Consider the following 26493-nt stretch of genomic DNA (forward strand, 5'->3'; position numbering starts at 1 on the left):
TGTTTAGGGAAGACGCGGGCCTGGATCTACCGACCGCCTTAATGAACCTGGACACCCAACGATTCCCCGCCAAGTCACAGTTGTATAGGGCCCCCAGGGCTGCCACTTGAAGTGTTCTGGTAGCTAGGCCTTGCTCTAAACCCCTTTGTAGGAACTCCAAGATGTTAGATATGGGTACCTTCCCCTTCGGGCTAGCCTTTGATACTGAAAGGAACTTTCTCCAGACCCTCCCGTACATTTTGGTGGTTATCGGCGTCCTGCTTCGCAGTAGCGTGGATACTAAATTTTGGGAAAAGCCTCTGTTGATTAATAGAGCCCTTTCAAAATCCAGGCAATCATGTCTAGGTTCTCCGCCTGAGGGTGCAATACTGGGCCCTGGGAGAATAAGTTCGGGATATCCGGGAGGACCCACGGATCGGAGATGGACATTCTCCTCAGCCACGAGAACCAGGTCCTCATCGGCCAAAAGGAGGCTATTAGTATTACCCTCGCTTTGCCCTCCCGAATCTTCCTCAGAACTGACGGAATTAAGGCTATTGGTGGGAACGCATATGCAAGGGGAAAGTGCCAGGGGATCATAAGGGCATCCAGAGCTAATGGGTCCCCGGATGGGTCTATGGAGCAGAATGTTTTCACTTTCCAATTTGTTTTGTTGGTGAATAGGTCTATGTTGGGTTTTCCCAATAGTTGTGTGATCTGATTGAAAACTTTCTGGTTCAGTTCCCATTCGCCCTGTCTCAGCTGTGTGCGACTTAAAAAGTCCGCCATCACGTTGTCTGACCCTTTTATGTGTAATGCCGTTAGTGAGCCTAGGTTCCCAAGTGGAAAATTGATTTTGTCACGTCCATAAGGGTACGGAATCTCGTGCCCCCCTGATGATTTAAGTAAGCGACTACTGTGCTGTTGTCGGAGAATACTCTTACGTGGTGGCCTCTGAGGGGTTTTAGAAAAAACAGGAGGGCGCGCTTCACCGCTAATAGCTCCTTCATATTCGAGGAGGCTGTCTTTTCGTTTTCTGTCCAGGCTCCTTGTGCTACTTGGTTGTCCCAGTGAGCCCTCCACCCCCTGGGGCTTGCTTCTGTAGTAAGGATCTGAGAGACCGGTATTACCCAAGGAACCCCCTGGCTAGGTTGGATGGTTCCGTCCACCACTGTAAAGAGCGAGCTGTTATGGGTGAGATGTTTAACTGCCCTTCTAAATTCCTGTGAAGAGAAATTTCTGCCTCTATTATCTCCCACTGGAGATCTCTTGTATGAGCTTGGGCCCACTGGACCGCTGGTAGGCATGCAGTCATTGAGCCGAGCAAGGACATGGCCTTCCTGAGTGTCATTAGTGTCCGTGTTATTGCCCCTGTTGCTAGCTGCTCTATGTGTAGCCATTTCCCTTCGGGGAGGCGGCACTCCTGCCTGATGGAGTCTATGGTTATGCCCAATATTCTTGCACCTGGCTCGGAATTAGCCGAGATTTCGGTAGGTTCAGCAACCAACCTAGGTTGGACAAAGATTCATTAGTCTGGTTCAGCTGGCTCGGGGAGTTGCCCACTACTAAGAAGTCGTCCAAGTATGGGACTATTAGGGCGTCCTGTTCTCTCAAATGTGCCATAACCTCCGATATGATTTTCGTGAATACTCTTGGGGCGATGGCCAGCCCGAATGGGAGGGCTTTGAATTGGTAATGCTTTATTTCTCCCCCTATTGCGACTGCTATTCTGAGAAACCGGCGGTAGTCCGTGTGTATAGGGACGTGATAGTACGCGTCTTTTAAGTCGAGTACTGCCATGTAACAAGCTGGAAACAATATCTTTACCGCGGATTTTATTGTCTCCTTTTTGAATGGAGGAATCACTAGACATTTGTTTAACCTTTTCAGGTTTACTATCGTCCTGAACGTCCCATCTGGTTTCTTCCGCAAGAAGATAGGGGAATAGAAGCCTTCTCCTTTTTCTTGGTGGGGAACTTCCTGTAACACTGCTTTCTCCACCAGGGCCTGAATCTCCTGTTGTACTGCAACTTGCTCTTCTGTCGACTGCCTCTGTGGGGTCACTATGAAAGAGGGTTTGGGTAAGGTGTAGAATTTTAATTTGAGACCTGTTTCTATAATGCTTAGTATCCAGGAACTGTCTGATATCTTTTCCCAGGCCGGGAAGAGGAGGCTCAATCTTCCCCCTACCTGGGAGACACCTTCATTGGGGTTGCTTCTTGTCAGCCTGTTTCCCGAACATGAACCCCTTCCCTTTGCCTCTTCTATCTTCGCACTTGTCCTGGGAGTTTTTAGGCAGCTTCCTCTGGATAAATTTCCTGCTACGAAAGCATTTGAAGGGGAAATTGGATGGGTTAGGGAAAGATTTATTTTTATCCCCCGCTTTCTCGAGTATATCATCCAGTGCAGGTCCGAAAAGGAATTCCCCTTCACAGGGGATGGAGCACAACTTTGTTTTTGTTTACAGGTCTCCAGTCCAGCACTTGAGCCATAGAGCCCTTCGTGCTGCGTTTGAGAATGAGGCTGCTCTGGCTGTCAACCTGATTGAGTCCGCGGATGCGTCCGCTAGAAATGCCGCTGCTCCTCTCATTACAAATTTAGGAGAAAAAAGGGAGCAAATGAATCCAAGTAGTATAAAAATATCAAAATCCTTTATTAAATGCGAGCACAGACAATATATATAAATAACCAGCAAAGTTGCAGATGACAAATAGACACCAATATTAATAAGGCAGGTGGGGGTGAAGAAAAAAAAAAAAAAAAAAGACTGCACCTGTATATAACATTAGCCAGGATAGTTTGTAAAATATGCTGACACAAGGGCTGTTACAAATGCCAAATAATCGCCATATAGGCTGGACAAAATATCCTGAGGGCAACCAGCCGATGTGTAATCAGGCAACAGGGCTAATGACGGCAAGCAGAATCCATAACATTCATCATAAGTTACATCATATATCAGCGACAGTCATATGGAAAAAGCTTACCAGGTGGTGCACAGTTACCCCCAGCCGTGGAACAAACCTTCGACGTACGTTTCGCGCTCAGGAGGCGCTTTCTCCTTGTTTATTTCTGCTACTCTCATTAGCGGGACGGAGTCCAGGATTGCTCCCCTTGGCGTTGTGTTCCTTAGTTCAGGGTTTCCCAACTCCAGTCCTCAAGGCACACCAACAGATCATGTTTTCAGGATTTCCTTTGTATTGCACAGGTGAAGCAATTATCACCTGAGCAATACTAAGGAAATCCTGAAAACATGATCTGTTGGTGTGCCTTGAGGACTGGAGTTGGGAAACCCTGCCTTAGTTGGTCATCCAGCTATTCCAGCCACACCATCAAGGCTCTGGCTGTGCAAGTGGCAGCTATAGAGGGTTTTAATCCACCTCCAGCTGCCTCCCAGGCTCCTTTTAGGAATGTATCCGCTTTCTTATCCATCGGGTCTTTCAACGTCCCCATGTCCTCGAACGGCAGAGAGAATTTTTTCAAGGCCTTCACTATGGCTACATCCACTTTTGGTGCCTTGTCCCAAAACGAACACCATGGCTCCTCAAAGGGGTATTTTCTTTTTGGTGCTAGGAGGCCCTTTTTCTCTGGCCTTTTCCATTCCCTCTGTATGAGCGCCTGGATTTTATCATTCATGGGAAACGACGTCCTTTTCTTCTGCTCCAATCCGCTAAACATGACATCCTGGATGGTCCTTAGGCCTGGCGTCTACTAGGCCCATAGTGGTTCTGATAGCTTTTATTAAGCTATCCGTCCCTTCTATAGGGAAGCAACTGCAGCCTTCCTCCCCAGACGACGAGGAGTCGGACGACGGGCTGTGTCTGATGAAGATCCGCTCTCCCTCTCGCTAGGATCTGACTAGGCCTCCTTCCTTTTGGGTTTCTTATGCTTTTTGCTTTTACCCTGAAGGGTTCTGACGGTGTTCTCTACCTGGTGGGCAATTAAGGCTCTAAGGTCATCAGCGAACTCTGAGGATTCCTTGCATATTGTATGCTCAATGCAGGACTGGCAGAGTCTTTTTTCCCATGTCGTGGGGATTCCTCCTTACAAAGTGGACAAATCTTGTGGTTGGACTTCTGTGTGCACTTCTTCCCCTATGAGAGAAGGAGGACAGGCCCTAAATACAGCATATATGTTCAAGTAGTCCACTTACCCGCCAGCCTGAAGAAGGATACCGAATCAGACGTGGGCCCCAGATCTGTACACGGCTGGTCCTTTGGGGCTCCTGCCCCCCCGGACTCCTTGCTGCGTCGGGACTCAGAACGGCTACTGCTGCCGTGTCGTTGTGACTGCTCCTTCGTTTCCTTCTTCTGGTGCTGCTGAGGTCACTTCCGTGGTTGCTGCTGGTGTCCTGCGTCTGAAGACATGTCCAGCAGCTGCTGCTCTTCTGGCTCCGTACTCATGGCTCCAGGTGGCAGACCGCGCTATGGCCTCTGTGCGCTTTTAAGCCACGAGAGGGCGAGCTTCAAAAGGGAAAAAAAAAATTTTTGTATGCGCGCCCTGGTTTGCGACGCCCCGCCCCCCCGGGCACCACCGTCGCTCCCAGTGGTGCACTGCGCGGACGGCAGCGCCTCCTCCTGCCCTCAGGCGCGAGTGTCGCCACCCCGCGCGTGCGCACCACCGCCGGCAATCCCAGAGGTGCATTGCGCGGACGGCGGCAGCGCCTCCTCCTGCCCTCAGGCGCATGAGTGTCGCCACCCCGCACGTGCGCACTACTGCAGGCATTCCCAGAGGTGCCTTGCGCAGGCGGCGGCGTTCCCCGGCCTGACGGCCTCTTCCGCCCTGCGCGAGCACCCCCGCCAACGGTGTCCTGCGCGGCGGCAGCGTCTCCCCTGGCTGCCGGGGCGCGTGGGGATACCTGCACCCGCTGGCACACTCCCGCCCCGGTACCTGTCCAGGGCCGCTTCCGGCCGCCATAAAAGGACGCCATCCAGAGGGAGGACGGATCTTCCTGCAGACGTCTCTACCCCCCCCCCCCCCCGCACACCCTGGAGGCCCGCTGACCCCAGCAGTGGCGCCTCGGGTAACCGCCTCAGCCGGGACAGGGGGCTCCCGCTGCCATCCACCAGACTGGTCGGCCCCGGCATCCAGTAAGTCTGCAGGTTCCCTTGTGGGGACAGGAAACCAACTGATGCGGGAGAGAGGTACTGCCTTTTTATCGGTAGGTTTCCTGTCCCCGTGGGGCAGATCCCCTCTCTCCGTGGTGCCGTCATGGGGGAAGGAGAAATAGGCTGGGTCATGAAGGCGTTAATTCAGGAATCTAATCTGATTGCTGTATGTGGAGTCGGAAATTTTTCCCCTAACATGGACCAATAAACATCTTCTTAATGGGGCTTTTGCCTTCCTCTGGATCCTCTGGATCAAGCTGTTAGTTTATTATTTGAACTTGATGGACTTAAGTCTACCTTAAATCTTAAAAACTATGAAAATGCTAAGCCCCATTCACATATCTGTTTAAAGTCAACAACCAGGTTAGCATGTGTTTTTTTTTTTCTGTCAGGGTCAGAGGTTGGAAGTAGGGACAGACAAAATCTGAATGGCTCTGTTTGAGGCAATTTATGGATGACGCTTGTGAATTCTAGTGTACGTAAAACAAAATGGATAGCATGCATTGACACGATTCAAGTGATATCCAAATACTATCCAATTTTAAATGTCTTAAAAAAAAAAATACTTGGAAAATAATTTTTTCTTCTTTTACACTAATGGTAAATGGTAACAAGGAGCAAAGGAACAAGAGTTTATGACAATGGGATCCAGGACACAGATTAAAAATGATCGGAAAAAAAAAACTGAAGTCTGAATGAGATTTTAATTTAAGCAATATCTGTACGCCTTGTGAAGCTATATTTAATAGAAGATCAAGTATCAAGACTTACCTCACGCAGTTCTCCAATTCTCCTTAAAGCTTTATCCTGGCTCTGACTCAAAATTGACTAAGAGGAGTTAGAAAAAAAAAGGTTATTAATGGAAAGGAATCAGATATAGTCTATTCTTAGGCTGAGACTTTCAGGCCTTAATCAGGCCATATACAGTAGTGAGGCAGAACTTTCAGGCAGGTGCAGCAAAAATCAGCAAAGTAAAATTGCTTTAAAAAAATAGAAATGTTTTGGTCTGTTTGGTGTGACCACTCGTTGCCTTCAAAACAGAATAGATTCCCCTTGGTACATTTGCACAAAGTCAGGAATTTTGCATGATAAGGTTACGTTCCCTTTATGAGGTTTGATTTTCTGCACCTATTATGTAAATTAGGCTACTTGTGTTTATTTTTCCACTACATTTTTTACATGATTTTTAATGTGTTTTTGATGTTGCAGTTTTTGTCTCATTGGTATGTCAATTTTATGGCAAAAATCTGCACGTGAATCTCAGCGTACCCACAAGAGAAATTGTCACGTTGCAGATTTGAAACAATCTATGCAGGTCAGTTTACGTTTAGTCAAAGAAAAAAAGAAAGAAGTACAGAGGACACAAGATTTCTATAAATCTCGTCCACTATGCTGAAACTGTACTAGGTTTCCAACACAGCGAAAATACAGTGTCAAAAACTCACCAAAACTCATCATGGGCACAGAGCTTTATAGTTAGGTGTATGATAACCAGTTATAACAAGTGATAATTATCACTATTTTCAAACGTAGGTTGAAACACAGCCATTAACTGAAACAGGTGTGTGGAAGACTTAGAACTGGGCAAAGAACATCCAAACTCTGCTACAAAGGAGAGGTTGTGGAAAAGTTTCATGTCACCATGACAATAATGAGCACAGCAAAAGAGAAACAAGATAGTTATACTGAACCATCACGCAAGGTCTCTCCCAGGCGAAGCAGGTGGGGTTTCAAGCTCTTCTGAAGAAGTACTAAGATGACATGAACAAACTATAGATGCTGTAATTGGCCAAGGAAGCTTAGTGCAGCAGATCAAGTCACACCATGCCTATTTTCATTTGAAATTTGAAGATGTCCAGCAGTGCCATTAGCTCATAACTGGTAGCAACAAGTGGCACCCCTGCTACATTTATCTACTGCTTGGAGACATCTGGCCAGAAGTAGTCTTCATGGAAAAATTGAGGCCAAAAACCATACCCTTTTCAGATGGAAACAAGGCTGGATCTATCTAAACTATTAACATGGGGGTACAGGTTATAGACTGATGAAAAAGTAATCCCTGTTTGCCCTATATTACATGGCGTGGTGTTGAGAAATCATCTTTTATTACTTTATGTAAAAATAACCTCTTCCAGGCTCAGGGGAAGATGGTGCTTGGAAGATCACTCTGCCTCCAGAGCTTGTTTTACATGAAGGAGAGTAAGGCTAAGTGCACACGTACCGGAACTCTCGCGGAAATTACCGCGAGAATTCCGGAATTCCAGTCCGCGGGAAAATCGCATTTTAAATTCCCACAATTTTCCCGAGGAAAAACTAGCATTTTCCAAGCATGAATAGCTTGCAAAATGCTAGCGTTTTCCAAGCGATCTGTAGCATCGCTTGGAGAACTGATTGACAGGTTGGTCACACTCGTCAAACACAGTGTTTGACAAGTGTGACCAACTTTTTACTACTGAGGCCGCCTATGCAGCATCAGTAGTAAAAGATAGAATATAAAAAAAAAAAATAAAAAATGGTGTTATTCTTACCCTCCGACGTCCCGCGCATCCGTTCCCAGTAATCCTTTGCGAAAATGCCCGCGATGACGTCCGTTCTCGCGGGATCGCGAAGTCTCGCGGTAATTCGCGATGACGTCGCGCGAATGACCGCGAGACTTCGCGATCCCGCGAGAACGGACGCCATCACGGGCATTTTCGCAAAGGATTACTGGGAACGAGATCGTGGAGAGAGGTGGGAAGTCTGCGCGGGACGTCGGAGGGTGAGAATAACAATATTTTTTATTTTTAAATTCTATTTTTTACAGGGATATGGTACCCACAGCCCGGAAGACAGTCTCCTCTCCTCCGGACTGTGGGTACCATCCGCAATTGTTCTGCTTACTTTCCGCATGGTGGGCACAGCCACATGCGGGAAGTCAGCGGAACAATGCATTCCTATGGGTGCGGGATCGCCGCGATTCCGCAAATTAATGAGCATGCTGCGGTTTTTACCGCAAAGCGATTCCGCCGCAGTAAAAACCGCAGCATTAGCACAGCATTGTGGAATCCCATAGGAATGCATGGGATGCTTATTTTTCGCGTTTTCGTGGCAAAATCGCGCGGTTAAAACCGCCGCGGAAACGCGAAAAAAACGCCACGTGTGAACTCAGCCTTACCAGTGTGAGACATGTAACCAACACAGAAGAGGAGAAATTAATCTTTTCTTGCAAACACATTTTTTGCTTCTCTCTAAGCTCTGCTGTATTGCATCACTGTCTGCCTGTGAGGTGGAAGCTGAGAGGAACCTGCAGATGTGTCAGATATAAATCACACACAGCTCTGCAGTGAGATCAGGAGAGCAGGGGCGGTCATCATATATCACACTGGTAACTCCCCCCTTCATGTAAATCAAGCTCTGGAGGCAGAGTTATTTTCCAGAAAACATCCTGGAAGAGGTCATTTACATAAAGCGACAAAAGATGATTTCTCAACAGCAAGACATTTGATATGATATCTCTCCAAATTCTGGTCCGCCTCACCACATCCCATCAGTCACTTCTACCTCTTATCCAATATCGATCACAACTTTCCGTAACCCTTCTAACCTTATACCCAACCCATCAGCCCAGCCACCACTTCCCCAGTCCCACTAACAGGAGCTCTATGGAACGCTCACTCGGTCTACAACAAACTTTCCCGCATATATGATCTTTTCATTACTAACAAATTTACCTTCCTTGGCATCACAGAAACTGGCTCACCCCCTCTGACACATCCTCTCCAGCTGCACTTTCTTATAGTATATTACATCTTTCTCAGACCCCCCCCCCCCCTCCAGCAGCAAGTATGGAAGAGGAGTTGGTTTTGTCCTGTCAGACAACTATTCCTTTATCCCAATTCCACTGCCACCCTCCATTACCCTCCCCTCTTTTGAAGTGCACTCTGTGAGCATCTACTCCCCCTCTAACTGGCAGTCATTTATCACCCCAAGGGTTATCCACCAGCTTCTTTCACCACTTCACACCTGGCTACTTTCCTCTCAGCTTCTATCTCTCACTTCCTTCTTCAGCATCGCTCAATGGTCTTCTGCAGTAACTCACAAAGATGGCCACAGACTGGACCTCATTTTCACTGGACTCTGCCCTAATCTCTCCAACTCACCTCTCCCTCTTTCTGACCACAACCTACTTACATTCTCTTCCCTTTCCTCTCCAGGTGCATAATCTCCACTCCATAAACTTGCACACCCTCGCAGAAATCTTATAAACACCTTGATCCACAATCACTCTCTGAATCCCTTCTCTGTTACGGACTGACCTGGTTGGAGTAGTGATATTGCAACCACTAGGGGCAGCACCAGGCAAGCAGCTTAGTCTGGAATAGACAAGGAGTCGATACACAGGAACAGCAATGTAGTTTGAAGGAATAAGCAAGAATCGTAGTCAAGGAAGCCAGGGGTCGTTTACCAGTAGCAGAAGTACCGTTTGAAGGAATAAGCAGGAGCCATCAGCAAAAACATAGGTTCAAGTATTTGAATAAGCATGGAACTTATCCACCGAGCTGAATAGCTCAGGGGGAAGAGCTGCCAACTGGTGCACAGGAGCTGCTAGGTTCGAATCCTGACATTCAAGTAGCGTAGTCTGGAATAGACAAGGAGTCAATACACAGGAACAGCAATCTAGTTTGAAGGAATAAGGAAGAATCGTAATCAAGGAAGCCAGGGGTCGTTTACCAGTAGCAGCAGTACCGTTTGAAGGAATAAGCAGGAGCCATCAGCAACAACATAGGTTCAAGTATTTGAATAAGCATGGAACTATCCACCGAGCTGAATAGCTCAGGGGGAAGAACTGCCAACTGGTGCACAGGAGCTGCTACGTTCGAATCCTGACATTCTCCCTCTTACAGACACAAGTTCCTTTCACAATGCAGACACTGATGCCACTTTATATAACACAACAATAGCTGCAGCTCTCGAATCAGTTGCCCCTCTCACACATACCAAAGCTCGCAAAATCAACAGGCAACCCTGGCACACATGGCTGACCAAAGAGGAGATGGAGAAGAGGAGATGGAGAAGATCCCACTCCAACGAGCACTTCATTGCATTCAAACAGTCCCCTCACTAATTTAAAGTCCACACTCACAGCATCAAACAAACTTATTTCTCAAATCTCATATCCTTCCTGTCTCACAACCCTAAACAGCTATTCAATACTTTCAATTCTCTCCTCCGTCTCCCAGCACTTCTTCCCTCCCCACTCATCTCGGCTGAAGACTTTGCCTCATTCTTCAAGCAGAAGAATGAGAGAAATCAGAGAAAGCTTTGGACTACAACCACACACAGCCCCTCCTCATAACTACTCAGCACTCCTCCAAAACCAACTTATTCACCATTACAGAAGATCAACTTTCCGCTCTACTCTCAAGATCACATCTCACTCGACGCGATCCCATCCCACCTCATCCCAAACCTCACCACAGTCTTCATCCCAACCCATCTCTTCAACCGGTCACTAACAACTGGCCTTTTTCCTTAATGCTTCAGACATGCCTCAATCAAACCTATTCTCAAAAGGCCATCCCTTGGCTCATCCTCTGTGTCTAGCTATCGCCCCATAACACTTCCCCCAATGCCTTAAAACTACAGGAACAACATGTTCATCCTGAATTTTTCTCACACCTCTCCTTCTCCGACCGCTTGCAATCTGGCTTCCGACCATATAACTCCACTGAAACTGCCCTGACTAAAGTCACCAATGACCAAAGCCAAACGACACTGCTCTGTCCTCCTCCTCCTGTCCTCAGCTTTTGACACAGTGGACCACTCCCTATTACTACAAATTCTCTCTTCTCTTGGCATCACAGACTTGGCCCTATCTTGGATCTTGTCATACCTAACAGCTGGATATTCAGCGTCTCTCACTCGCACACCACCTCCGCCCCTATCTGTGTCCCGCAAGGTTCAGTCCTAGGGCCCCTGCTCTCCTCCATTTACACCTTTGGCCTGGGACAGCTCATAGTGTCTCACAGCTTCCAGTATCACCTCTATGCTGTTGATACACAGATCTATCTTTGCGGACCCAATATCACCTCCCTACTAACCAGAATCCCACAATGTCTGTCCGCTATATCATCCTTCTTCTCTGCTAGATTTCTAAAACTTAATATGGACAAAACAGAATTCATCTTTCCCCCATCTCACTTAACTCCCCCCCCATGGACCTATTCATTAAAATAAATGGCTGCTCACTTGACCCAGTCCCACAAGCTCGCTGCCTCAGGATAATCCTGGACTCTAGCAAATAAATGTCCAATGTGGAAGAAAAAACTGGGCACTGCTGCAATCACTATCCTACAGCACCATAGTGCGGTGCAAATTCACACACCTGGACTACAGCTACCCATAGAACGGGTGCTCAATCCAGAGAAAATACAAGTAACTGTATCATGAAAAAAGAACAGAAAGGGTTGCACTCACCGTTCAGAAGTAGTGTGCTTTATTGTAGGATAAAAAGCATAGGCTCGGGAGCGATGTAAAGACTGTGGACAACGGCCGTTTCACGCACCTGCGCTTCAACGGGACCTGGACCCGAGCCTATGCTTTTCATCCTACAACAAAGCACACTACTTCTGAATGGTGAGTGCCACCCTTTCTGTTCTTTTTTCATGATAACCCTGGACTCTGGTCTCTCCTTCAAACCACATACCCAAGCCATTTCCACTTCCTCTCGACTCAAACTCAAAAATATTTCCCGAATACATACATTCCTTAATCAAGAATATGCAAAAACCCTAATCCATGCATTCATCTCCCACTACGACTACTGCAACCTTCTGCTTTGTGGCCTCCCTTCTAACTCTCGCACCCCTCCAACCAATCCTAAACTCTGCTGCTCAACAACTCCACCAGTCCCCCCCCCCCACTATCCCAAGCTTCTCCTTTCTGTCAATCTCTTCACTGGCTCCCCATTACCCAGAGACTCCAGTTCAAAACCCTAACCATGGCATACAAAGCCATTCACATCCTGTCTCCTCCATACATCTGTGACCCTAATCTCCTGGTACTTACCTGCACACAACCTTCGATCCTCCCAAGGTCTCCTTCTCTACTCCCCTCTTAACTCCTCTTCCCACAATCGCATACAAGATTTCTCCTGCGCATCCCCCATACTCTGGGAACTCTCTATCCCAACATATCAGACTCATGCCTACCATGGAAACCTTCAAAAGGAACCTGAAGACCTACCTGTTCTCCCAAGCCTACAACCTGCAGTAACCCTCGTTCCAAACCGCTCCATGACCATCCCTAACCTCACCTATTGTAACCTCACCCAGCCAGTGACTTTAATTGTGTAAGCTTACTGTACTCGTTTTTATTATGTATATCCCTTTTCACATGTAAAGCGCCATAGAATAAATGGCGCTACAATAAAAAATAACAATACAGGGATGACTTTTCAGCAGTCTGTAACCTGTATGTCCAGATTAATAGTTTAAATAGGTTACCTGCTGTGACAGATTCCCTTTAATTATGCATGAAAACAATAGATCTGGAGTGCAGAAAAACTGTAGAATGTGATCTGTCATGATGAGTTAAAATTTTAAATATTTGGCTGTAACAGAAGGCAGTTTGATGGCTGAAGAGATGTACAATAATGCGTGTCTGCAGATACTGTAATGACTGCATGCAGTGAAGCATTATGGAGGTTCCTTGCAAGTTTGAGGCTGAATTTCAACAAATTTAGTTGGCGATTTGGTCAGGATTAATGGTGTCCTAAATGCTGAGAAATAAAGATAGATACTTAGCCATCATGCAGTACCATCAGGAGGGTGTATGACTGGCTCTAAATTTATTCTGTAGTAGAACAACAACCACAAAGAACCATCTTCAGCGTAAATAATATGATCTGGAAGTGATATACCCCACACAGAGCCCTAATGTCAACATTTAGTGTGCCCAGGACTACATCAAGAGACAAAAGAAACTGCGCAAGCCTACATTCACAGAAGATCTGCGGTTAGTTCTCCAGGATGTTTTGAACATCCTCCTTGCAGAGTTCCTCCAAAAACCATGTGCAAGTGTACTTAAAAGAACCAAACTTTTCAAGGAAAAGAGCGGTCACACCAATTATTGATTTAGGTTTCTCTTATGATCACTTTGCAATTTGTTAATTGATGAAAATAAACTGTAAGAATTCTGCTTCGATCTCTGTCAAAATTGATCAGTTATCAAAATTCCCAATTCTGATATAAAATCTGTATTCAGTGAAGACACTTTCTGTACTAATGATTTATTAAATAAAAATTAAAATGTTACTCTAAGTGAAAAAAATATATAAAGTGCTCTCAGTGAAAGAAACAAAATAGGAATCTTGTGGGTATGATACCTTTTAATGGCTAACAAATAATAGTGAACGATGTTACAAAGCAAGCTTTCGGGACTGCTTACGTCCCTTCATGAGGCTGATATATTTGAAGAAACCTTATTTATATACAGTATAAAGCACAGGCAAGGTGTGATACATGGACATTTCAATAAACAATGAGCTTGAAGAGAGAATCCTTAAGATTAGATGGGTAGTGTGAAAGTTCTGTGAGATCAAAGGGCTATTTGGAGGAAATACCGTACACTCTAAGTGAAAACATACAAATTTGATGTCAGAAGGAAATTCAGTAAGCTCTTTGTTACATAAACTACAGATTACTTACCGTATTTATCGGACCATAAGACGCACTTTTTTCCCCAAAAATTTTGGGGGAAAGTGGGGGGTGCGTCTTATGGTCGCAATATACTCACTCATGTGGCTGGTGGCGTGTGTGGCGGGGCTCTGTGGTGTGATGGTGGCAGGGGGCTGTGCTCCGATGCAGGGGCAACGGCTCTCTGTTCTCCGTGGGGCTGCTCCGCCGGCATTTCCTCAATCCTCAAAGCCCGGAGGCCCCGCACTTCTGTTGCTGCCATGTTGCGGTGGCCTCCGGGAACATGGATGCCGGGAAGATGGCCGCCGGTCCGGGGACGGCGCATGCTCAGGTTCAGATCTCGTTGCCGAGATTTGAATCTTGTCTCCCGAGATCTCGGGACGAGATCTGATCCTGAGCATGCGCCGTCCCTGGACCGGCGGCAATCTTCCCGGCGGCCACCGCAACATGGCAGCAACAGATGTGCAGGGCCTCCGGGCTTTGATGAAATGCCTGCGGAGCCGCTGCCCCTGAACCGGAGCACAGCGCCCCAGGACAGCAGCACAGTGCCCCTGCACAACACCCCAGCACAGTGCCCCTGCTCAGCACCCCAGTGCCCCAGCACAGCAGCACAGTGCCCCAGCACAGCAGCACAGTGCCCCAACACAGCAGCACAGTGCCCCAACACAGCAGCACAGTGCCCCAACACAGCAGCACAGTGCCCCAGCACAGCAGCACAGTGCCCCAGCACAGCAGCACAGTGCCCCAACACAGCAGCACAGTGCCCCAACACAGCAGCACAGTGCCCCTGCAACAAAGCACAGCGCCCCAGCACAGCACCCCTGCCCCAGCACAAAGCCACCACCGCACCAGCTTGGGATGGGACTTCCTGGAGGCCACGCATCAGCCTGGAACACCGATCGACCCCTGTGACCACTCCTCCACCTGTGCCGGATGCCTTCCCTGGTAAGCTGAATTTGGACTGTAAGACAGACCCCCATTTGACACATTATTATTTTTTTCCCTATTTTCCTTCTTAAAATATGGGGTGCGTCTTATGGTCCGGTGCGTCTTATAGTCCGAAAAATACGGTAAATGTAACAAATTCGGCCACTCCATAACTTTTGGGCCAATACATCAGTGTTTATGGAAGAAAAACTGTTGTAAAACATTTTGCGTTGCACAAAAAACATTTATGACTATTCAGTTGCACAAAAATATGCAACTTTTGTCATGGTCACATGAGTTTCATGCAACTCTGCCAAAATGGGCAGGGCTTGGGAGAAGTTTGGACGGAGCAGGTTGTGGCTATGTCCATCCGCCAAAACCAAAGAGTCCTGACTACAAAAATATTTCTGGCAAGGTGCACCCCCACTGATAAGATCTGTCATCCTTCACGCTGTTCTAGGGACGGGATCAGTACAAAAAGCTGGATGTATTCCAAACTCCAGGTAGAAAGGACATAAGGATCCATGCTTCCACATTGCTGCCTCAATCCTGGAGATAAGCCTTTATCACTGGAGGGAATATCAGTAGTCTCAGCAGGTCTATTGTGCCTCATAGTATACACCCTATAACACATTCCTCACCTGGAGTTTTTCTTTGTCCCTCTGAACCGTTCTGTATGCTGTGACTAACTGTAATGCAAAAAAAACATGTGTAAATCAACTACACAGGATGTTTACAGCCCGTGTCAATTGACAGAACAACCAGGAAGAGTCATATTTCTATGAAATGTCCCCTTTCCTCCCTAAATGTTGATATCCTGCTTTTACCCATCACATTATATCACATCTCCATGTAGGAAAGGTCTGACGATCAAAAGTTAGCTTTTAAGGGTAATAGGTCCTAGTACTTGAAAATATAATGTTTATGTGTGAGGTAGAGTGGTAGTATGGACACAAGGTGGACACTAGAGCTAAGGGACAAAACTAAGCGCATGTACGCTGCCCACCCTCCAAGGAGACAAATGCACAATGCAAGATAAAGGATATGGTGGATGCACATGTATGTATAATATGTAAAGATGCAGGATGTTGTAGAAAAAAAAAATCATTAATACAAAAATACATGCCTTCCTGCATCAGTGACCAAAAGCTGTAGTCTAACAACATTTAACAATGGTGGTCATGGACTTAGTGGTGGCCATGGGACAGAAGAGGGCAGAGAGGTTTCCCTGATGATCCAATAGCAGTTATGAGGGATGGTGTCCATTCTTGGGCTAAGTAGCAAGGCTGTATGCTTGGACTAGGAAATGCAACGTAGAAAAATGGTAATGGTGAACAGAGCAAGGTGTTCTGCTACAGTAGTGAAAGGACGGGAAGTTTTCATGTGGGAATTCTGCTTTATGGCTATACTGAAAAATCAAGTGCAATGGCCAACATCCACCTTTGAAACAAATTTCTGAGGTGACCACAGGGAACCCTTAACCTCACTTGTCATTGTAATAAATTACACATTTTTTCATTATATCAGTATCCTATTTTTTAACTACTTCTAATTCGCCCACAGACTAAACATCTGGGTAGTCTACTCTGCAGCAACAGCCTAAAACATTAAAGGGGATATGTCTAAGGTTTTTGCTATGTAATCTGAAGACAGCATAAGGTAAGGGTTAAAACGGTGAATTCAGTGATGTGTCACTTCTCAAGCTGTGTGCTATTTATTATAATAAAGGATTTATTGACGACCCCCCTCCTGCGATAAGCAGCTCACTGTCTATAGACAATGTACATAGGGAGCCTGGTGTTGGGGATGGGATATATCAGCTCTGCTTCATGCTATATCTAAGAACTCTGTCAGAGCAGCTGCACCCAGTAAACTAGGGGATACAGTGTTGAAATCAGGCTCTCTTTTCCTACATTATGCTGCTCTCGGGTGATGTAGCAAAAACCTGCTGACAAATTTTAAAGAGACTATGTCAGCACAGAATGACTGCTGAAACAAAGTACAGGTGCTCAACGCATCATAGCGGGGCCAATCATTTATATACACCTTCCCACCTGCTTAGTTTCCATCTCTGACATTCTCTTGCTCTTTGTTTTCCAAAACTTTTATTAGTGTTTTATATAACAAAAGGAAGGGGAGGGAAGAGGGGGGATAGGGAGGGGAAGGGAAGAAAGGAGAACAGGGATCAAGTGGTCCTTGAAACTCAAAGGATATTAACACGTAAACTGATACATATGACTCAATAATTCAATAATCACAAAGGCAAAGGATACAAGAATAATAGAATAAACAATGCTGCAGGACGTTTTCAAAAATCAATTAAGGAAATAGTGTAATCCAACTGGACCATTTTCTATTAAATTTGTCAAGCTTACAATTCACCTGGGCTATTTTGTATTCAAAAGCTTTATGGAGGGTAAGTTTTCCTATAATGTCTTGGAGTTTGGGGGATCTGTTCTTTTCCAATTAAAGGCGATAGAGTTTTTGCTGACTAACAAGATGTGGATCACTAAAGGAATAAAAAAATGCTCAATGTCAGCTGAGTTCAATGATAAGAGGGCTAGTTGGGGGGGACAAAATAATGGGTTTGGGAAGTAGTGAATTGCTTAGGGTTGATATGTCATTCCAGAGGGGTTTGATTAAGGGGCAATTCCAGAAAATGTGTAGTAAGTTACCATATTGGCCACATCCTCTCCAGCAAGTTAATGGATTTTCCGGGTTTAAATTAGAAAGCCTAGCTGGTGTGTAGTACCATCTAGTTAACATTTTATGATGGGCCTCCTGGAGAGACTGAGATAGTTGCGCCATAGGAAATGGAGCAAGCCTGTTCCCATTCTGCTGGATCTGGAGTTCTTTCTCCCATCTTGGCAGTTTATGGGTTCTTATGAACGCTTGGCTTTTGTTTAGCCATGTATGTATGTATATATATATATATATATATATATATATATATATATATATATATATATATATATATATATATATATATATATATAAGAGATACTCCAAAAAATGTTATGGTTTATGTTGATAAGGAGGTTAGCTGCAGGTTCTGATAAGCTTGGTTTGGTTGAAAAAATTATTTAAAGAAGGTCTTTAAGAATAATGTACTGACAAAAATAAGATGAAACCTTGAATCTTTCCTTTACTTGAGTGAAAGGGACATGGACGATATTATTATAGAGATCTTTAACTTTTTTAATACCATGAGATGCCCAAATGGAATCAATATCCTGGTTAAATAGCGCGCAAATTAATTGGGGTGGGAGATTTTTAAGAAAATTAAATTTGTGTCCAGTGTTTGCCTGGAAAGTAATTTCCAGGGGTCCAATGTAGCACTGAACATGGGGTGGGAAAGAGAGGGTGCTTTTTTAAGTAGGATTACATTAGGCGATAAGGTGGAATATTGTTATTAAGGAATCTTTCTAGTTCACACCAAGCTGGGGGGTCGGGAAGGGGCCACCATCTAGACTTTGCTTGACGAGAAAGGAATAATAAGCCGATAGGTTAGGTAAGCCTGTACAACCAAATCTCGTTATTATAAAGAATATTGGAGGAAATCCTCACCTTTTTGTGCCCCCATATAAATTTATTAGTGCAGGTTTGTAAACTTGTTAAGTAAGGGATTGAAATCGGTAATGGTAATGAACGAAATACATACAAAATTTTTGGGAGAATGTAGGTCTTAAAAGTAATAATCCTCCCCCACCATGAGAGGCCCTTTTCACCGAATGAAGACATTTCGTCGGAAATGAATTTATGAAGAGAAGCTAAATTGAGTGGGATCAGGGAGGAGACAGAATTAGAGAATTTTAGGCCCAGATAGGTTATGTGGTCATATGACCAAGACCAGGGTATTATTTGTTTAATGTTGTTAATTATGGTCGGGTTTAGATTTATTGGTAGAATTTTCAATTTAGTTTCATTTATTTTCAAGTAAGATAGTTGGGAGAAATTGGAAAGCAGGGTTTGGATTTTCAAAATTGACGTAGATGGATTAGAAACTGTTAAGATTATATCATCTGCAAAAAGGCTAATTTTATAATCCCTAGAACCCGCTAAAATGCCGTGGATTTCTGGGTCATCCCTTATAAGCTGAGCCAGAGGCTCTATGGCCAGGACAAAGAGTAGGGGTGAAAGTGAGCATCCCTGTCTTGTACCAATGGAGGTTTGAAAGGGCTGGGATAGGCGATTATTGACGTATATTTTTGCAGTGGGGTTGGAGTATAGGGCTGAGATGCTAGACAAAATTTTAGAATGAAAGCCGAATTTACAAAGGGTTGCAAATAAGTATTCCCAATTTAAGCGGTCAAATGCCTTCTCCGCATCTAGGGAAATAGTTGTTCCGGTTTTCTTATAATTCAATTTTATAAGATTAATCAATCTCCTTGTTCCATCGACTCATTGCCTATTAATAACAAAACCGATTTGATCATTATTAATTAGGATAGGGAGAGAGTGATTTAGTCTATTTGCTACAGCTTTGGTGTAAATTTTTATGTCGGAGTTGATCAAGGAGATCAGCCTATAATTTTTCATATGGGATGTATCGGAATTGGGCTTGGGTATGAGGCTATTCGTGGCTTCTAGCATCTCTTTTGGAAAGTGAATGAATAAAAATTGCCGCACTTAACACACTGTGTAGTCAGCAAGGGTTAAAATGTGAAATCAAATCAGCCACAAGAAGCAAATGGTGGTACTCACTGGTGTTAATGTTTAAATGCCGGTGTTGCCGTTCCTCATGAAAGCCAGTGGGTGAGAAGGGCTGATCAAGTGCAGGGAGCGTCCTCCCGTTTGCATAGAAGCAGACCCCTCCAAAAACACACGCCACAGTGAGCGGCAGGCAGCCTCGGCCGATGGCGCCGCCGTGCAGTAGCGTGGAGAGCGGGGGGCGTGGTTTGCGGGGGGCGTGTGGTGAAACGGTGACGTCACCAGTCCGCACAAAGACGGACATATGCAGGGGCCAATCCAGACGCGTTTCAGGGGAACCGTCCCCCTTCTTCAAGGTATGGACATTGCACTACCACTATCACCTTTTAAACCCCCGCATTCACTATGCAAATGTGGCGCACACATTACACGTGTGCAATTCTATTCCTGACAAGAAAAACCCTCATCAAATGGTGTATTAAGAATTGCATGCTAATAAAAACCCATTTAACATAGGAATTGACAAAATTACAAAGACTTCATTATAACATACATCTGAAATTAAAAAAAAAACTAAAATGGATTCCCCCCCAAAAAACCTCTGTGCATTAAAATAAACAATAAATTACATGGTAATTATCCATTATGCAAATAAGTAAAATGACCTAATACAATGGAAAAAGATGAGTGAAAAAGAGGGGCAGAAACATGAAATGAACTGAAATGCACTACAAAGCATACAGTTCAATTTCATGATTGAGTCCCTTTGACACCAAACTATCCAACACAAAAATCCACTTGGACATGCGTTTTATATAATCCCCACCCCTGGGTTTTTTTTGAACTTTTTGGATGCCAAAAAATGAGGACCCCCCACGACTCGCCATGTTTTTCAGCAAAATGGCGAGATAAAGGATGTCCCAAAAACCCTTTAGAGATATTATCTAAAGTTTTCTTTTTGTGCGGCCAACATAAAACCTGTCACAAGGAGATCTCACTATATGTAAATGACCCCCACAGAATGGCAAGTGATTTTATAAAATATCTCAGTCTTATCCATATTCCAAAAGGTCGTCTGAGTAACTCTCTTGCTTTTAACACGTAAACAGCACGAACAATTGCCACAAGGGGTGAAGCCACCATTAGTGATTTGATGATTACCCTTTGGTGTATGAATACACTTTATCATCCCCATTTTCTGAGTGGGCGCTAACATATTCCCAATATTCTTAGCTCTTCTATAGACAAATCTAGGTTTTGCGGGTAATAAATCACCCACCATTTTGTCTTTCTTTAAAATCGGCCAATATTTATGAATGATTTTAGTAAAACCACGGGGGTTATTATGGTACTGGGTGATAAAAGGTAATCTACCAATCTCTTGCGTTGTACTCAGAGGTACACAAACTGGTTTTTCTCCATGAATCAACACACTCCTAGAAGCAGATTTGGCCAATTGCTGCCTGCCGCTCACTGTGGCGTGTGTTTTTGGAGGGGTCTGCTTCTATGCAAACGGGAGGACGCTCCCTGCACTTGATCAGCCCTTGTCACCCACTGAGGAACAGCAACACCGGCATTTAAACATTAACACCAGTGAGTACCACCATTTGCTTATTGTGGCTGATTTGATTTCACATTTTAACCCTTGCTGACTACACAGTGTTAAGCGCTGCAATTTTTATTCATTCATTTTGTTTCTTCTATTGGGCAGAAAGCACACTGTATCTGCCTGTTTTGTCAGCAGCTTTCACACTCAGCTGTGTGCATATTATAAGCGCCGGTGTGACAATTTGTGTTTCAACTTTACTTTTGTTTTCAGTGTGCCACACACCTTGGCTGCTTTTTATCATGGCTACTTCTTGTTTGTGCAAAGATAGGGATTACCGTCTTAAGCTTATTAAGGATCATGTTATTAACACTCACACTGGAGTGAATGATTTCACTAAAGGTAGAAACATTCTGAAATCCTTAGAGAAGCTTCTGTATAATGAAATGAGGGATCTATGGGAGGTTGCGTCTTAAGAAAGATATATCGAAGCAAATAAAATTCCCAAGGGTCTTAGGATCTACAAAACCCTAGCTGGGGATTTTGGGGACCCTTCTATATTAAAGGAGTGGGACGATCTGTTTGAGATTTTCTCTAAAAAGGCAGTTCAATTTATTATTGACAAGAGGAGATTAAATCTCCTTACTGTCAATAGGGAAATTACTCAGCATCTTGAACAATTAAAAATGTTTGATCATATTGATGAAATTCAGGAATTAGCAGCCAATATTACTAACAGATTACAAATTAAGGAAAAGGAAATCAGGCAAAAGAAAATGAGAAAATTTGTGAGGGATGGAGTGTCAGTACAAGGACATATTAACTCAAGGCAGCCCTCCAATTCTGTTAATGATATTTCCTTTCAATCCCACTCAGCAACACAGTTTTTGGTGCTGGATGAATTTAAGGAGGCTTCACCCCAAACTCCTGGAAATACCTCACCAGTTTTCTCTATCTATGCTACTTCGAACTCCACGCAATATAAATTAATATCAATTAAAACAAGGAGTCAATACACACAGGAAGATACTCCTGGACTTCCAGTAGACAGGGGGAATGGGACACCCCGTTTGGGAAATACTCGGTTTAATTTCCAGATGGAGGATATAAATACACCTACAGATATCAGCATCCCTATCAGTAATAGGTATTCACCTTTGCTATCGGCAAGTGAAAACCCAGGAACTTCTTGCACAGCGGGTCCCTCTAAAATCACAGGAAGAGGTCCACCTCTTCTATCTGGTACCACCAGGATATCCATTAGGGATATGTCTCTTAACAAAGGGGAAGGAAAAAATGGGGTTGTCAGAGACCCTTTGATAAAAAATGCTGTGCCACAAAGATCTCTTCCAAGAAATTTGGTGTAAAAAAAATATGGTGTCAAAAAAATTGGGCAATAATAATTTTAAGACAACCCAAGTATCAAAAAATTTGAATAAAGGATCATTGTTTTTTAAAAAAGGAGGTACTTCTAAAATTCATCAAAAAAATTTTCAGGTTCGAAATACAAAACCAAGCGTGGTAAGAGAGGAGGGAGGAAACTCACCAAAAAGAAAATGAACATAGCTACTCAAAGTCAAAAAATTTATAATCTGAGTTATTATTATTATTATTATTATTATTATTATTATTATTATTGTTATAGCGCCATTTATTCCATGGCGCTTTACATGTAAGGAGGAGTATACATAAAAACAAGTACAATAATCTTAAACAATACAAGTCATAACTGGTACAGGAGGTGAGAGGACCCTGCCTGCGAGGGCTCACAATCTTCAAGGGATGGGTGATAATACAGTAGGCGAGGGTAGAGCTGGTCGTGCAGCGGTTTGGTCGATCGGTGGTTACTGCAGGTTGTAGGCTTGTCGGAAGAGGTGGGTCTTCAGGCTCTTTTTGAAGGTTTCGATGGTAGGTGAGAGTCTGATATGTTGTGGTAGAGAGTTCCAGAGTAGGGGTGATGCACGAGAGAAATCTTGTATGCGATTGTGGGAAGAGGAGATAAGAGGGGAGTAGAGAAGGAGATCTTGTGAGGATCGGAGGTTGCGTGCGGGAAAGTACCGGGAGACGAGGTCACAGATGTATGGAGGAGACAGGTTGTGGATGGCTTTGTATGTCATGGTTAGGGTTTTGTAATGGAGTCTCTGGGCAATTGGGAGCCAGTGAAGGGATTGACAGAGGGGAGAAGCTGGGGAATAGCGGGGGGACAGGTGGATTAGTCGGGCAGCAGAGTTTAGAATAGATTGGAGGGGTGCGAGAGTGTTTGAGGGGAGGCCACAGAGCATGAGGTTGCAGTAGTCAAGGCGAGAGATGATGAGGGCATGGACTAGGGTTTTTGCAGATTCTTGGGTGAGGAATGAACGGATTCGTGAAATATTTTTGAGTTGAAGTCGGCAGGAAGTGGAAAGGGCTTGGATATGTGGTTTGAAGGAGAGATCAGCGTCAAGGATTACTCCGAGGCAGCGAGCTTGTGGGACTGGGGAGAGTGGGCAGTCATTTACTGTAAATGATAGGTTCGTAGGGGGGGTCACGTGAGATGGGGGAAAGATGATGAATTCTGTTTTGTCCATGTTGAGTTTCAGAAATCTAGCGGAGAAGAAGGATGAAATAGTGGACAGACATTGAGGGATTCTGTTTAGTAGGGAGGTGATATCTGGTCCAGAGATGTAGATCTGTGTGTCATCAGCGTAAAGATGATACTGAAAGCCATGAGATTCTATGAGCTGTCCCAGGCCAAAGGTGTAAATAGAGAACAGCAGGGGCCCAAGGACTGAACCTTGTGGGACTCCGACAGATAGGGGGCAAGGTGAGGATGTGGTGTGTGAGTGGGAGACGCTGAATGTCCGGTCTGTTAGGTATGATGAGATCCAGGATAGGGCCAAGTCTGTGATGCCGAGGGATGAGAGGGTCTGTAATAATAGGGAATGGTCCACTGTGTCAAAGGCAGCCGACAGGTCCAGGAGGAGGAGGACAGAGTAGTGTCGCTTGCTCTTGGCGGTTAAGAGGTCATTGGTGACCTTAGTAAGGGCAGTTTCAGTGGAGTGGTGTGACCGGAAGCCAGATTGTAAGCGGTCGAAGAGGGAGCAAGAAGAGAGATGGGAGGACAGTTCAAGGTAGACGTGTCGTTCCAGTAGCTTGGAGGCGTAGGGGAGAAGTGATATAGGGCGATAGCTAGATACAGAGGATGGGTCAAGAGAGGGCTTTTTGAGGATAGGTGTGATGGAGGCATGTTTAAAGCTTGAGGGGAAAACACCAGTTGTTAGTGATAGGTTGAAGAGATGGGTTAGGGTTGGGATGAAGACTGTGGTGAGGTTTGGTATGAAGTGGGATGGGATTGGGTCGAGTGCACAGGTGGTGAGATGTGATCTTGAGAGTAGAGTGGAGAGTCGATCTTCTGTAATGGTGGAGAAGTTGGTTTTGAAGTTGGAGGGCTGGGAAGTCAGGAGGAAGGGCTCTGGGGGTTGTTGACCAAAACAGTCCCTGATGTTATCAATTTTCTGCTTGAAAAATGAGGCAAAGTCTTCAGCTGAGATGAGTGGGGAGGGAGGAGGTGCTGGGGGGCGGAGGAGAGAAATGAAGGTGTTGAATAACTGTTTAGGGTTGTGAGACAGGGAGGATATGAGAGATGAGAAGTAGGTTTGTTTAGCTGTGGCGAGTGTGGTCTTGAAAGTAGTGAGGGACTGTTTGAATGCGATGAAGTGCTCGTTGGAGTGGGATCTTTTCCATCTGCGCTCAGCAGCCCTGGAAGCTCGCCTCAGCTCTTTGGTCAGGCTGGTGTGCCAGGGCTGTCTGTTGATTTTGCGAGTTTTGGTATGTGTAAGTGGGGCAGCGGATTCCAAAGCTACAGCTATTGTGGTGTTATATAGAGCAGCAGCGTCATCTGCATTGTGTAAGGAACTTATATCTGTGATAGGGAGGAGGGATTCAGAGAATAAGTGTAGGTCAAGGTGTTTAAGATTCCTGCGAGGGTGTGAAAGTTTGTGGGGTGGGGATTGTAGACATGGAGTGAAGAGGGAAGAGAATGTGAGCAGGTTGTGGTCAGAGAGAGGGAGAGGTGAGTTAGAGAGGTTAGATAGGGAGCAGAGGCGGGTGAAGATGAGGTCCAGTGTGTGGCCATCTTTATGAGTTCTTATGTTCTCTCTAAAAAAGAAGAATCCCTCCTTCAGAAAGGTTTGAAATTTGCCCCTACCACAGAACCAGTCCCTTTTAATTTATATGGGAGTATGAAAAAATACCTCCGGAATTTGGCTCTTAAAAAATATTTTTTAAAAAAGGAACTAGCTGGATCCTATTCATCCAATTTGGGCCCCAGTGAATATATTCACACGACATTAGCAAACCCATCTGTGTTTAATCCCATTAGTGATTATTCGAATGCTATCCATACATTTGAAACACTGGTCACTATGGATATTAGGAAAATGAAGAGTAGGAACCGTAGATTTGCCCCACATAACCTTTCTAGGGAAGAAAAAAGGGCTTTGGTCAGCCTACAAAATAACAATGATATTGTTGGCCATGGTGCAGATAAAGGTGGGAGCACTGTGGTTTTAGATAGAAAAACATACCATGAGGAGTCATAAGACTCCTCAGTAATAATATCACTTACAGGAAATTCATGATCCAACCACTCACTATGTCCAAAAAACTTAATATCTTGGCCCAAAAGGGCAAAGCTTTGGGTATTTTAAATAAAAAAGAATTTTATTTTATTAATAAGACACCGAGTACAGCAATATTTTATCACATTCCCAAAATTCATAAGAATCCCAGTTGTCCACCCGGGAGACCTATTGTTTCCGGCATAAATGTTCTCACCGCAAATCTATCGGAATATGTGGACACTCACAACAATGTGTCTCCACACTCCCGGCTTATTTGAAGGATACCAGAGACACTATCAAAAGTTTGGAAACCATTAAGTGGACTGATAATTATATATTGGGCACCCTGGATATTAAGTCCCTGTACACGGTTATCAACCAAGAAAGAGGTTGTGATTCTGCTGAATATTTTCTTAAAAAATCGAACATTTTTAATCCCACTCAAGTAGCATTTATAGTTGATAGCATGAGATTCATTTTACAACATAATTATTTTATTTACTGCAATCAATTTTATTTGCAAACTTGGGGCACAGCCATGGGGACGAAATTTGCCCCAAGTTATGCAAATTTATATGTTGGGAAGTGGGAGTTGTTACACTTTTTTTCAATGGTCAGTTAAGGGAGGGACTTATTTTGTGGCGGCGCTTCATTGATGATGTGCTATTCATTTGGCAAGGGTCCCAGACAGATTTGGATGTTTTTCTGAGTGAAATTAATGTAAATTCATATGGGTTGGAATTCACCTCCAATACGAATATCAATTTTTTAGATTGAATTATCTTTGTGGAGAATAACATCATTTATACAAAATGTCACCATAAGGAGGAGGATTGCAATAGTTATATCCATATGAACAGTTATCACCTCCTTTCTTGGCTTTCAAACATCCCTAAAAGTCAATTTATGCGCATTAGACGCAATTGCACGAGGGATAGTGATTATATTGAAGCAAATATTTTGAAGGCACAATTTGCAGATAAAGGGTATGATCTATCCTCTTTGGA

General features: G+C 44.5%; 1 protein-coding gene across 3 annotated transcripts in view; it reads right to left on the bottom strand.

The window, feature by feature from the left end:
- Window positions 1–26493, bottom strand: part of GOLGA4 (golgin A4) — a 245424-nt gene that overhangs the window by 147516 nt on the left and 71415 nt on the right. For 2 of the 3 annotated variants that reach the window (XM_073549892.1, XM_073549891.1), the window contains exons 5-6: window positions 15331–15378; window positions 5859–5915 (exon numbers count right to left, since the gene is read on the bottom strand). In XM_073549892.1, the coding sequence (XP_073405993.1) occupies window positions 5859–5915; window positions 15331–15378 (105 nt within the window). The remainder of the gene's footprint in view (window positions 1–5858; window positions 5916–15330; window positions 15379–26493) is intronic. The other variant, XM_073549893.1, reaches the window with a different exon arrangement.

This window comes from Dendrobates tinctorius, unplaced genomic scaffold (assembly GCF_039654945.1).
Source record: "Dendrobates tinctorius isolate UK_male_01 unplaced genomic scaffold, ASM3965494v1 ptg000162l, whole genome shotgun sequence".
NCBI lineage: Eukaryota > Metazoa > Chordata > Amphibia > Anura > Dendrobatidae > Dendrobates > Dendrobates tinctorius.